Raw genomic sequence first — 13,500 nt, forward strand, 5'->3', positions numbered from 1 at the left:
TCGGATCGCGGCAAATATGGTCACCTTCTGTATGTGTGCGTGTGTTTGTGAATTATCTGAGCTGTGATGGGGGAAATGCCGATGGTGGTGGTGGTGGTGGTGGTGGTGGTGGTGGTGGTACACGAATAACTTCACCGAAGCGAGCTCCCTAGTCACCAACGACGTGTTAGGCTTTTCCAAATGGGCCTCTGGACGCAGCTGCTTGAATTTTCAAGTAGGTGCTTGATTAGGAGAGTGACGGTGACGGTGACGGGTTACCCCCTCAGGTAGATGGCGAGGACGATAACGACAGCGACAGCGACGCTGGCGACGATGCGAATGCCAACAAGGAGCGCAACGCGGGCAACAAGGACTCCACTGGCAAGGGCGAGGGTGGTGATGGGAAGGGCGAGGACGAGGCCAAGGTGAGGCGTCGGACGCGTCTGGCGTGTCGGCTTTTAGGCGGACAGCGCTGCTGCGGCGCGGCCCATTTATTTTGCCATGCATCTAACGTTACCCTAGAGCCCCTTTCGTCCTTTCGCCAGCCGATAACTCCAGCTCCCTCCAGCTTTCACCATCCCGTGCCGGTCTTACACCTGGTCTCCTTTGTCCCTGGGTTCCCCTTGTCGCGCCCGCCGCGCAGCCTGTCATCCTGCCGGGCATCAAGACTAAGGCTGTCGTGGTGGAGATGGGTGAGGCGGCTGAGGCGCCGCAGCCGCTGTGGCGCCGCACGCTGCGCGGCGTGTCTAGCTTGCTCGGCATTGACAGGAAGACGCTGGGCAACGGTGGCGTGGATACTGGCAAACGCAAGCTCATCCGCGACAACCGCGACACCATGGTGCTTACGGTGCCCTTCCTGATATGGGGCGCTGTCGTCATCGCTATCTACACCTTCTCCTACCTCACGCTCAAGAAGGTGGGGTGCCACAGGCGGGCCGGGCGGGGGGGGGAAGACTGGAGACACGCAAATGCACAGGAAGGAACTAGCCCCCGCGTGCTAGCCCGGGGGTATCTGCTGGCAAATGCCTAGTTCGTTACTCGTAAACTAACACGACTTTGAACCTTTCCCACAGCTGCTACTTTGTTCCGTGTTACCATTTTTTCGCTTGTTCATGGATGAATGAAGCAGCACTGTGTCCCGCTCGCTCGCTCGCTCGCTCGGGCGTGTGTGTGCGTGCACGCCCTCTTCATTTCCCTCGTTTGCGCCTGCGCCCGCAGGTAGCCGAGCCGCTGGTCAATCTGGATGTGGCCAATCGCGTCAAGACAAAGATCAACCGCTGCGTGTTCACGGCCCAGGAGGTGATCAGCCAAACGGACATCACGAGCCGGACGGCCTGGCAGGCGGAGCTGCTCATCCGCCAGTCGGACCTGGAAATGTTTTACGACGCACTGCTGTACGGCAGCAACAATCTGCCGGGTGGGTGTGTACGGTATGTTTTGTTGGAGGATTGTCGCAATGGCGGGTGACGTGACGTGAAATGCGGAAAGGTTGGATGTGAGACCAGAATGGTCTTTTGGTCGCCTCCACAAGTGCACTGAGTCCTTACCTGGTCGACACCCGAGATGGCGGTTTCCTTAAGTCCCGTTTTCCCGTAAAAACGTTGCTATGACCTGCAGAGATGGCGTTCTCCCACACCAAGGGCACTCTTTTCAGTGGCGCGGCGCCAGCGGAGATGTTCTTCCGCAACAAAGATGTATGCTACGTGACCAAGAACCCCGGACGTTGGTGCTTTCCGGAGGGCGACATGTACCATGAGGTACGGAGGAAGGACAGCACACGCATAAAGCGCTGAACGTCGTAAGAGCATTTACAGCTCTCCGGCAACCCGTCCGCCGGCGGTTGGATTAAAATATGCCGCATGTGCAGTAGTTAGTGCTGTGCGCGCTCCACCCACGTAATGGGGGCGCGCTCGCGCTCCTCCTGTCGAGGACTTTCGGCCTTTCGGCCTGTCGCGTTTTCCTGCCCTCAGAATGTCACCGGATGTGGCGTGGCATAGGCGTCTTGCTGGAGACCGTGCATGCCATGGGTCTTTTATTCTTAGTGATGAGGACGTGTTTGGGGGGCAAGGTTGCGTGTCTGCACCTTATCCCTTAGGCCGGCTTGTTGTGGGTTAAATCGCGGCCTTGGTGGGATCCACACGGCGCCTGCCCCAACGACTATCCTCCATGTGCGTTCTTGCCTCTCCATTCACCCAGCTCCATGCCATGCCATGCCATGCCATGCCATGCCATGCCATGCCATGCCATGCCATGCTTATTCGGAACATGCCGTCAGTTGTGACTTCCTGACGGCCGCGGCAACCCCGCAACCCGTCTACCGCTGCGCCTCGAAGGTGTCCGCGAACGCCCTGGACCCCATGATAAGGCGGCTGATTGAGGAGGCGCTGCTGTTGGGCAACGATGCGCACTCGGACCTCAACTTCAACAGCACCCGTTTCGACTACATCTGGCGGGTGGCGTTCCACCAGCTGATGCAAGGAGTCTGGTCGGCCAACAGCATTTATACAAGTGCGTCGTGTATATTACATAGTCCATGGCCTCCCGGCTTTGACGGACCCCCAGCACTCGTGCGGCACTTGTTACTTGTAACTATATTGCGATGTGTGATGTGATGTGATGTGATGTGATGTGATGTGATGTGATGTGATGTGATGTGATGTGATGTGATGTGATGTGATGTGATGTGATGTGATGTGATGTGATGTGATGTGATGCGTTGTGAGCGCGAGAGCCCCGAGCCCACAACACAGCCCCAACTCTGCGTCCAGCTTTCATTCTGGGCGCCTCCTCCCCGTTATGCTGCCCATGCCCAATTCTTTTTCGCCCACTGATTGATGCGCTTCCATCCCGCTCTCCTCCTCCCGGCGCTCCCCTCCCCCTCCCCCTCCTCAGCCGCCGCCAACGCCAACTTTGGCAAGGTCCGTATGGCCCACATCATACTCTTCGTGTTGTCACTGGCGCTCGTGATGCTGTTCCTCATTTTCATGTTCCGGCCGTTCATCCGGCGCACCGCCATCGAGGCCCGCCAGGTGGCGGAACTGCTTAGTCAGCTGCCGCCTGAGATGGATGTGGAGGGACTTGTCGCATCGGCCATGACCAACAGACGAAGAGGTGCGTGGTCTTCAACGGCTACCTATCGGCGGTGTGGCTCCTGGATCTCTATAGGTTTAGGAAGATGGGGGATCCGGATCCGGATCCAGATTTAACGGGGTGGGGTTTTAGCGCTTTCCCCCTCCTGCTCCCCCCCCCCAATTCCCGCTGGGCTTGCGCTTTCCTGCATACCGCTCCATTCTCCTCTTCCCCACGATATTGCCTGTGTTTGCCAAACCCAAATCCAAACCAGCATCCCAACCAATAAACAGTAATGACAAACAAAGCTCCAGCAGTGTCATGTTAATGATTTAAATAACACGCAGGAACTCACAGACCAGCAATCGAGGCCCAAAGAGCTCGCGGGGGAGCTATTGCCCTGTATTTGTTTTTGTTCTGGTCTTGACATACGTCGAGATACATACATTTGAACCCCTGGGTGGGTTCTCGGTGTTTCATCCCTCCCTTCCTCTAAACCCTGCCTCCGCGCAGGCGAGGATGAGGACGAGGCGGTGGCTGGACGGCAAGTCCGGCGGTCGGCCGATGGGCGGGCTGTGAAGGGAGTCGCGGGTCGGCGCGCTTCTGTTGAGATGCGCGCTTCGGAAGCGGCAGCAGCGAAGAAGGGTCGCGTGGCGGAAGATGACGACGACGCGTCGTCGGTTGGATCCAGCATGGGCTGATATCTTCCAATGCGGCTTTTACATGGCTGCATGGCATCCGCATTTACATTTCGCTCTCTCTCGCAACTCTCCGTATAGCATGCCTAACACCCACCCCAATACACGGCCCTGCTTTCCTGTCAAGTTTTCGTAGAGGGCGAGAAGAATAAAATGTGGCACGCGCCGAATAAGATTTCTGATTAAGACTGGGCCTGCTGGAACCCAAGCGCATTCCCTTGGGCCGCAGTGAGGTTCGGCGGGCGGGCCGTAAAAGTAAAAGTGAAAGGGAGCGAGTGGCTTGCCCCCAAGCCCTCTTGGAATCGACTACATCTAAAGATGCTTGCGTGTCGGTTACTATTACTACAATGTTTATATGCTGATGTATGTGTCTAGAGGGGCCATCCATCCACCATCCCACGCCGGCGCGGGCGCAGCAGACGCGCTTGCGAAGTTTTAGTACTGACGCGGACTGGTAGCACGTCGACGCCGGAGGTGGGCTCTGGAACGATCCGCGTGAAGGTTTGCGAGCTGGGCTAGAAGAGACGGGAGCGCGGTGCCACTGGACCCCCGCGACAAGTCTTTTAGGCGACGCGGAGTATGTGCGCACAACAACGCTGGAGTTATAGCCGTGCTGACAAGTAGGCTGGTGTGGTCGTGAGCCTGCGGCAGTGAGTGGGCTGGGCTGGGGGAAGGGATAGTGCAGTCCGTAAGAGCACTGACCGCAACGGGCCCAGCATGCAGATGCCTCTTATGTCGAATTCCTCAAGATAGGGGGCTGTGAGAGTGAGGGGCGGAAGGGGTGAGCGGAAGGGGTTTGCGCCCAGAGGCCAATGCCACGCGCCATATTGCGAGAGCAATTTTTTGTCGCCTTAACACCTAAATGGGTCGCTAATGCTTCTCTTAGCAAAGAGAGCCGCGGCCTGTAGGCCGCATCTACTGTCGCGGCAAGGCAGGGGAGTCGGTTGTGTGCATGTCGACGTGTCAGCGGCCCCAGTGCAACTTTACCACCGGCCTGTGCAACTAGTTTTTGTGTGGCAAAGGTGCGGCGTCGCTGCGCTACGTTCTGTCATGCAATTGAAAGTTGCGCCCGCGTTCAATTGTGTGTTGTGCACGTCTCTGTGTTCGTGCGAATGTCTGTTTGAGTATGTCGGTGTGCACCTCCCAACGGAAAGGCTTCGTAAGCGTGCGGTCTTGCGTGCGATGTTGCTGCTTGCTGTGCTGTGCTGTGCTGTGCTGTGCTGTGCTGTGCTGCGTAAGAGCCGAGAGGTGTTTGTCGTATAGACAGGGCCAGTTGCCATGTACGGGGAGCAAACGGGGGAAACAAGGGCCGCATGCGCCAGTTCCCGCCGTCTCGTAGGGCGCCAGAAGGCCTAGGGCTCAGTCCTTGCCCCCTGCAGAAGGGCTGCCTGCTGTCTGGAAAAGTCTTTATGTGCGGCTTGAACCTGCGGATGCGGGAGCATGCCTGTGTGTGCATTATGCACGACGCGAGTGTTAGACCGTTCGTTTGGTGCGTCGACGATCACCAAAGACGCCTGGAGCTGCATCAAAGCGATGACGCGTGAGACGGCGAGGGGGGAGCTTTGAAATTTCGATCATTGATGAACCATCTTATCCCCAACCAGGCAATCCAGCTGGGGTAATCGTGCGAAAGAAAAGAGAAACTCTCACGCGGCCAACGCCTGCGTACGTAGTACTACTGATAAGGGTGGCAAGGAGGTTTTCGTGTTGCTGGGGAGGAGCTGTTTCCTACGGTATTTTTGTCCATTCTCCTTGATATGTACGTGATGGGGTATTTGTAGCTCGTTCTGACAATCCACGTCACGCACTTGGGGATTAGTAGCGATGCCGTGCTTCCTCGCGACGCCTTTGACAGTTCTGTCCCCCTAGGCAGGGACGGGCGTTGTGTAATTCTCATTGGTGAAGCCGGCTCTTTTTGGCTTCTTTTCTTTTCTTTCCCGCCGTCGCAAGCCTCCCCAGCGAGGGAGCGCGAAGACGACATGAAGGGAGGGTGGTCATGTCCTATGCAGTCATAGGCGTGCCGGTGTGGGGGGAGCCGCGAGGCGCTTACTGCACTCGCTCTTACTAGCACTTTTGCGTTGGTCATCGCCGTGCTATGCGTGATTTGGTATTTTCACGAAGGAGGCGGATGGTGGAACGAGACACACACACACACACACGCGCGCGAGTAAACGCTTTCTAGTATCCCACAACATCAATCTCATAACAACACCCCTTCTTTCAGCGGTGCTACTGCCGGGGGGGGTGCCGGCCATTGGAAAAGGCTCACTCTGCATTCTGTCAGGACTCCATGGTTTATTAACCTGCCGTGAAGACGTGACACATGTGCGGGCTTTGCGCGAGATAAGTCGGCGCCGCACGTGATGGTGCGCCTCATGTGGTGAAAGGCCTTGCGTGACAAAGCGTTTCATGTGATGATTATTTCTGCAAACATGGTTCGATCGCTTTGCAAAATTGGTTCAGTTGTTTTGCAAACATGTGTTCAGTCGTTCTTTCTCCGTTATGTTAAAGTGGATGATAAGTCGTGATGATGAATGAAGGAATGAGGTTACAGCGGTTGTCAGTGGGTGGATCCATGTTACAAGGCGTGTTGCAACTTGCTTTTCCTACCCAACGTGAGTCCTGGGGCTCTTCCCTGTGTTGTCTTTCTAGATTTAGGAGGACTTCGCGTGAAGGGACACAGTTTGTGATTTGCCGATAAAGTGCCGCAGATGGCTTTGACTTTTGTATTGGTAATATGGGTACAGGAAACGCCTTCATGGGGTCATTTGGCTGTTGCAAATGTTGGTATAACCCAAATGTCTTTCTGGCCCCCTTCAGCGTATTTGTGGGGCCGTGGTATCTCCTTATACCTTCCCAAGTTCCAGGTTGTGCATCGCTTGTCTTTCAGACGGATTCCATCTTTCACGAGAGGATTCCATCCTCACGTGATATAATAGCCTGTTCCCTAATGCGTACATGAATAGCCGTAGCCTGCCGTGTGTAAATGCGCATGCAACTCGGACATCGTACAGGACGTCGTACAGGCTGTTACATCGTACAGGAAGGGATCTCAAAAAAGACTACACACTGCTCGCATGCTGAAAACGTAACCGGACGGCGGTGGTGGTGCAGGGAACAGTGATTAAAAGGCATATGCCGGTTGTGGAATGTGTACACGGCGGCCTTGGGACCGTCAGGCGGTTAGGTAGTACTAAGGGGCCACCAGCACGTCCTAGTCCGCCTCGAGTCGGCAGCTATTGCAGGGCTGGAAATGAATCTTGGTACAGAGACTCGTTGGGGTGGATGGAGCCGTCACACACCGTCAGGTGTTCGCAGCAAGCTTGGGTCTGTTAGACTAACTGAATTGAGCGTGCAGCATGGTAGGCATGCACTCAGAGAAATAGAAGACTTGAAGCGATAGGTGTAAGGAAAGGCTTGAAGCAAACGCGCTGTGAACTTGGTCTGCTATGGAAAGTACGGTACAGCTCCTCCGTGGCGCGTCCAACAGCTACAGGCGAGTACGGTAAAAACCTGCTACAGCAGGCGGTTTCTATGGGGACCGTAGCTATGGAGGGGCTGTTAACGCTGTTTCTTGGCCAGAGTGGCCATCCGGGTCACCTTGCACGCGCCTCTGCAATGCAGAAGCATTTTGCAGTACAGGCCCCTGCAGTACATGCTCACGGCATGGGTAGGCCAACCCGGGGACTTCCCTTCGCTGCAGCTCTCTTTGAGGGCTGATGCTATGCTGTGCCGGCTACCAAGGAAGTCCAGGCTCTTAGAGTCCACTAGGTCCTAAGTCAAGATTTACAAAGCCGTAAAGCGAAAACCGAAAGTTGGGGTTGGTACAGCCAGGGTTGTAGACGGAGCTTCAATAATGCTGCTTTGCCCTTCCTTGCAATACCTGGGTTTTGGACAACATCGGCGTCATTATGCTCGCTTGTAGAAGCCAAAGGTTATTCCGAATATCTAGGCATTAAAAGCCATCCGCGCGGCCCTTGGAACATTTACCTTAGTGCAAATAATTTGCGGAATTTCTTAGCAATGAACATGGGCCTGCATCAGGAACTTCGTACAAGGGGACTCTGGGGTGGAACAGCAAAATTCTTCAGCGCCTATATAAAGTACAACATACTTTTAGGAAGTTATCGCAATTCCGTCAGTAAGAAGTTTGCAGGAGGCTTCCGCTGCCTTCCTCACGTCATTTGCCGTACACCCGCTGCCCTTGTCACGGCATAAGAAGACGCAAAACGCTAGTGTGCTATCGATTTGCTTGCAAAGCGTTAGTCCTTTCATATTTACCCCTTAACCTCACTTCAAAAGTTCTTTAAGTCTCAGAATGTCGTCTTCGTCTGGGCTGCGTTCCATGGCCGTGGACGTTCCGCGCATGCGGTGTGGAGCTGCATCGTCAACTTCTGAAAAGCAGCCAACGGCCACGCAAGCGCAAGGTATACCTCAGGAGCCGCCGCGCCTTGTCCAAACGAAAACACTGACCGGCGTCTGCTGCTTTTCCCTGCTTGAACTTGAATATGTCCAAATACCCACAGATTCCTTCTGTTATTATGCCACGAGGTGAGAGAGGTTACCTTTTCACTGCAGCTTCTGTGCTTCGCGGCATGCGAACGGGCTTGGTCCTTACCTATTGGTTAATTTGGTGCCTTGTAGTCCTACGGCGGTGGCATTTTATGATTTCTCTTTGGGTTCCGCTGGCCGAGCTGAACAACCAACATTTTCTGGAGTCAACTTCTTCTCACGTTTGTTTGCCGCGTCGTCATCGTCATAAATGGTTACAACGTCGCCTGCGCTATGTTCAAGGCTGATTGTACTCGCTTTCTATGCATTGGCTTATCGGCCAGTTTGGGCTTTTCGCCTGTCGAATGTGTGACGACCTGTCCTCGTTGTGTCTCCTGACGTGCAAGCGCTGTTATGACTAGTTCCCATTTAGCGATTGTTAACAATTCATGTACACAATTAGGCTGATGCGCCCTCAATTAATGCTGGCTATGGTGTTACCAGGTTCATATTGAACTGTGTTGGCGGTAAGGAGGTTGCATTTGCTCCGCGCAATCGTGTGTGAAGCGCTCTGCGCTGTCCCAACCAGCATCATGTGCATAGGGCATCATGTTCATAGTCCACTTGCATTTACTGCTGTCTTGAGTGTGTCTTGAGTGTTTTTTCTCTTCCGCGGCGTGCTGTTAGGCGGGATTCCCCTTCGTGCATTCTCGGTTGCGTGCCTGCTATTTGGTGCCCCGGAGCTCGGCGATTTTTATTCTTGATTAGCGCCCGTGACACGCGTGACGAGTAACAAAATAGACGTGTCAGGATGCTGGTCGTCTCGATAGGTGTGGCGCGCGTAAACTTGCGCGCTATTTGACGCGATTTATCGCTGAGATCATCCCTGGAAGGGCATGGCGGAGCACGTTGCGGCTGCTATGGAAAGGGGTATGCAAGGGGGATAAGACCCGCAGGGGTTGCCGAATACATTTCTTTATTCTACTTTCTTGATGGAGAGTGCTTGTCTTACTGCCGAGGCTGTCTTGCCTTTGCCCTCACTGGTTTGAAATGTTAATATGCACCTATGCACGTTTCTGATAGGACATGCTTTCCTGTCAATGGTTTTGGAGCTATGTACGGCCAAGTGGATGTTGTTGTGGGGAATTAATGCATTCTGATCGTTGCAGGCATTCAGACGAATCCGATGATGAAGTGCACAGTGCACCGGAGAGATTGTTGGATTTCCGCTATAGCTTTTTGCTGAGAAGACAATACATGTAATGGCCCCCCATTGAAGATTCGTTTTGGACGCTTGGCAAATGGTGGGCAAATGATGAGTTAACACATATCACCGCCGGCAGGCAGAGTTAAGACATTCATATGAATTTTAAGCTTCCACACCAAACCGTTCCAACAATACCTTGACTCAAAGTAGAAGATTATGATGCTGCCTTGTTGTACCTCACACGACTTGGTTCACAAAAGCGAACCAGTAATGCAAAAACACCCATCGCCGTGGGCAGAAACGCTCTGCCTTCGCCGACCACATCCCCCCGCCCCCTCCCCCCACCGCACATTGCCAGCAGCTCCCCCAAGTAGCTGTCTAGCCTTCCCCGCCCGAGCATGCAACCCCGCGCTCGCGTCTCCCCCACGTAGGGACTTGCTCCTCGTACCGCACCACCACCACACCCGCCACGAACACACAGGCAGCCGCGGCCACCATCAACGTCACTTCCACCCCAACCCAGTCCGCCACGGGCCCCCCTAAAGCCCCGATTGCATAGCCCAGGTCCCGCCAGAAGCGGTACGTCGCCATCGCAGCCGCCATGGAATGCCCTGGCGACACCTCTCCACCCTCTGCCTCCGCTATTCTACCCCCTGTCATCGCTAAACCTCCCGCCCTCCCCGCCCCGCCACCCGCCGCCGCCTCATAACCCTGGCCCCTCTGCCGCTCGAGCTGGTGGTGATGGTCCACCACGGCCGCCGGCATCACCGGGTAAAACACACCAGCACCCGAGCCCATGAGGCAGCTTCCCAGCATAAGATAGCCGTACTGTACGAGCAGCCGCTGCGGTGGCGTGACGGCGGACCCCAGCAGCCGCCCGCCCCAGCCTGCGCCGCAAGCTGACGTCAGCAGCCCTGCGGCGTTGAGTAGGAGGCCCACCAGAACGGGGCCTTTGCGGCCCGTCGAGTCGGACACGGCGCCGGACAGCAGCTGCACAAGGCCCTTTAGGAAAGAATACGACATGGTGAGCAGATTTCGCCCGGGCCCTGATACCCCCAGGGTGTCACGCGCCCATGTGAGCAGCAGTCCCCATGCAAGACTGGTGAGCGCGTTGCTGGTGGCGCCCGCCAGGCACATGGATGCCGTACTGGGGTTTCGCCACGTGTAGTACAGGAAGGCACGGCCGAAGCGTCGTACGCTGGCGAACCATTCTTCGCTGCTGCTGTTGTTCGATGCTGAACGGTCTATAGGGGTTGTTGCAATCTCGCGAAGGCCTGCTGCACTGCCAAGGGCGACTTCAAAGGAAGCCGCCGCCTTGTACGACAGTGGCAATGACGGCTGCTGCTGCGGCGATGACGGCGTTTCGACGACGGCTGCCTCCGCTCCGACGGCAGACACGGAGCCGCCGCTGCCGCCGCAATCGGCAGGGGAATACAAACCGGGGGGATGAAGTGCAATGTAACCGTTAGACAGCGCAGCGCGGTGGTTGCTATCTTGCTGTACATTTACAATACCGTTATTGTACACAAGCCCGGCCCCCGCTTTATTGTCCGAGGTGGCTGCGGAGGTGGCACACGGCAGCAATCGCCGCGTCTCGGCCTCCTGTTCCGACGGCAGCTGCCCGTACGACATTGGGAAAGTGGCCTTGTACGATACGGGCCGCGTCACGGCGCGCTGCAGCCGCGCCAGCCAGGCCCCCGGACCGCGCGCGAGCGACGAGTCCGTGCTGCAGGTGGCCGTCGCCACCGCCTTGGCGGCGTCGTCGGCGCCACCGTCATCAATATCTCCACCGCCATTCCCTCTCCGCCACCCGCTCAGTGCCAGGTACTCCTCCGCAACCTCCCCACGCTTCCCGCCAGGCTCAACTCCCGCCACCGTTAACCCGTCCCCCGCAGCCCCTGACGTCCCGGCCGTCAATGGCAAATGCACCGGCCCACGCCTCGACCGGGAACCGGAACCTGAGCCTGCCGCCGCCGCCGCCGCCGGCAGCAGCAACGCTAGTGGTGCCGCTGGCGGCGCTGGAGAAGGCTCTGCCAGCAGTACCGATGTGACGAGTAAGCCAGCTGGCAGTAGCACCAAGAGCGCTGCCTGGAGCAAGTGGTCGTATCCCCGGCACTGGCACTCGCCCAAACAGGCCGGATCCCAGGTTTCCGCGGATGTGCAAACCTCGTGGTCCAAAAGCAGTAATGGCGGCTGCGACGGCGGCGGCAGCAGCAGCAACCCCGCCGTAGCGTTGCCGTCGGAGGCAGGGTACGACGCCACCGCTGCAGCTGCCGCCGCCGCCGCTGCCGAACACGCAGCGGAGAGCGCCTCCGGCGGCACGGCCCACCCGCAACGCACCATACGAGACTCCAGGATGCCGTACAATGGCGCTGCGGAGGCCACCGCTGCGGTGGAGGGAACGTGGTGGTGGCCGGAGCAGGCAGGGTTTGGTTTCGGCGCGGCGAATGGACTGAACAAGATAGCGGAGGACGGGATGCAGGAGGAGGAGGAGGAGGAGGACGGGGAGGCCGTGGCAACACGCGGAAAGAGATACTGAGTACCTGTCTTGAGTACGTGTCTACGACTACGGGCGCCGACAAGAGGATACAAGCCATGCGGATATCCCACCAGGACGCAAAAAGCTCTCAGAAGCATGTCCCGTCTCGGGATAAGGCTTCCGGAGCAGGACACGGGTTTGGGTGAGGAAGGGGGGCAAGATTAGCCCGGCGGAATCCATCCCATAACAACATCACAAAACCCTCCACCAACACTAGTGCTCCCTAGCCTAGTCGCAACCCCGCTGTACCTCTCTACGATGGCCCCACCTGCATATCCCAGCATCTCGTTCAGACCGGACGCAAATCCACGCCGCGTGTCGGGCATAGTCAAGATCATCACCAGCACCGTGACTGACCAGCACAGCCCCTGTTGGACCCCGAGGAAGGCGTTGGCGCCCAGGACTGCAGGCCAGCCGGAGGCGGCTGGGGCGTGGTGGTTGCCATTGCCGGCGCCGCTGCTGCTGCCACTGCCATTGCCACTGGCAAGCAGTAGCAACAGCGGCATAGCGAGGCCCAGCAGCCAGCCGGCTAGCTCCGTACGGACGTAGCCAAAACGTGTGACGAGCCAGCCCACTGAAAGGTTTGCTACAGCCTTGCTGACTCCGAACACCTCCAGGAAAACCACCTAAGTGTATTAGTCGAGCGGTGGAGAGCAAGGTTGAGGAAAAAAGGGAGGGAAGGGAGGAGGGCGGGCGTGGGGATGTGGGTAGGCGGTAGAGTGGGGAGTTGGAAAGGGGCGAACTGAGGTTGGGAGTCGTTTGAGGGAGGGGGGAGATGGGGGTTGGTGGGTGAGGTTGAGAGAGAGAGCGCGCGCGTACCTTGCCTGCGTACGTGCCCTGGTTGTACTGTCTACCGCTGCTATCTAAAGCAGATAGCTTAGTCAGCTGTAAGGTGAAGCCCACCAGGACGGACAGCAGGCCGGCCACCGCGAGTTGCGTGAGGGCATGCGACCTTAGGCGGGATGCTAACCCAAGAAAGCGATGCATGTCCAAAAGGTTTATCTTGAGCAACAGGATACGTGTCTCTGGAATTAAGATTAACCTACATCATTAAGGCTGTCTTGCAATCCAAAAGGACTGAGGATTCCATTGCATTCTTGTCAGACGCAGTAACCCAGGACGCTACGTTCATAGTGACAGTTATTGTAAAGGTGACAGTTGAGTTGAAGTCTGAAAATAAATGAGTTGAAGGCAGATCGCCGCGGGCTCTCGATATGCGCCTAGCGAGTTGCAGCTGTACGATAGTAGCCTTGGTCAGGTCGGCCCCAAAGGCCAGGCAGCGGCACGCTTAGATGAATACCGCATGTTTCACTTGGGCTTCGCTATACATATTTCGCGAGATGTCATTTCTTATGGGATGCTGGGATCGCGAATTCGCGCATAACCGTTGCAGTAGCCGGATCGGCGGTTATGCAGGCGGTCCTACGACGACTTGACATACCCGGCCGGGTATCAATGGAAACCTACAACCTTCATTCATCCTTGAACTGTGAAGTGAGAGAAGTTGGCACTCGGTT

The 13,500-nt window shown here is 56.5% G+C and overlaps 2 protein-coding genes across 2 annotated transcripts in view; one reads left to right on the plus strand and one right to left on the minus strand.

The window, feature by feature from the left end:
• The window catches only part of VOLCADRAFT_91916 (uncharacterized protein), a gene marked incomplete at both ends in the record, with an annotated part of 42,728 nt that extends 38,979 nt beyond the window's left edge, over positions 1-3,749 (plus strand). The window contains 7 exons of the mRNA XM_002951295.1: positions 267-404; positions 623-895; positions 1,198-1,396; positions 1,597-1,736; positions 2,313-2,487; positions 2,872-3,090; positions 3,562-3,749. Coding sequence (XP_002951341.1) covers positions 267-404; positions 623-895; positions 1,198-1,396; positions 1,597-1,736; positions 2,313-2,487; positions 2,872-3,090; positions 3,562-3,749 — 1,332 coding nt within the window. The remainder of the gene's footprint in view (positions 1-266; positions 405-622; positions 896-1,197; positions 1,397-1,596; positions 1,737-2,312; positions 2,488-2,871; positions 3,091-3,561) is intronic.
• Positions 3,750-9,822: 6,073 nt separating this feature from the next.
• Positions 9,823-12,970, minus strand: VOLCADRAFT_91917 (uncharacterized protein; the record flags this gene model as incomplete). Its single annotated transcript, XM_002951388.1, has 3 exons — positions 9,823-11,831; positions 12,252-12,609; positions 12,803-12,970. 3 exons carry the CDS (start codon positions 12,968-12,970, stop codon positions 9,823-9,825), a joined length of 2,535 nt encoding a protein of 844 aa, XP_002951434.1.
• Positions 12,971-13,500: the final 530 nt, after the last annotated feature.

The sequence above is a fragment of the Volvox carteri genome (assembly GCF_000143455.1).
Source record: "Volvox carteri f. nagariensis unplaced genomic scaffold VOLCAscaffold_23, whole genome shotgun sequence".
NCBI classification, from domain to species: domain Eukaryota; kingdom Viridiplantae; phylum Chlorophyta; class Chlorophyceae; order Chlamydomonadales; family Volvocaceae; genus Volvox; species Volvox carteri.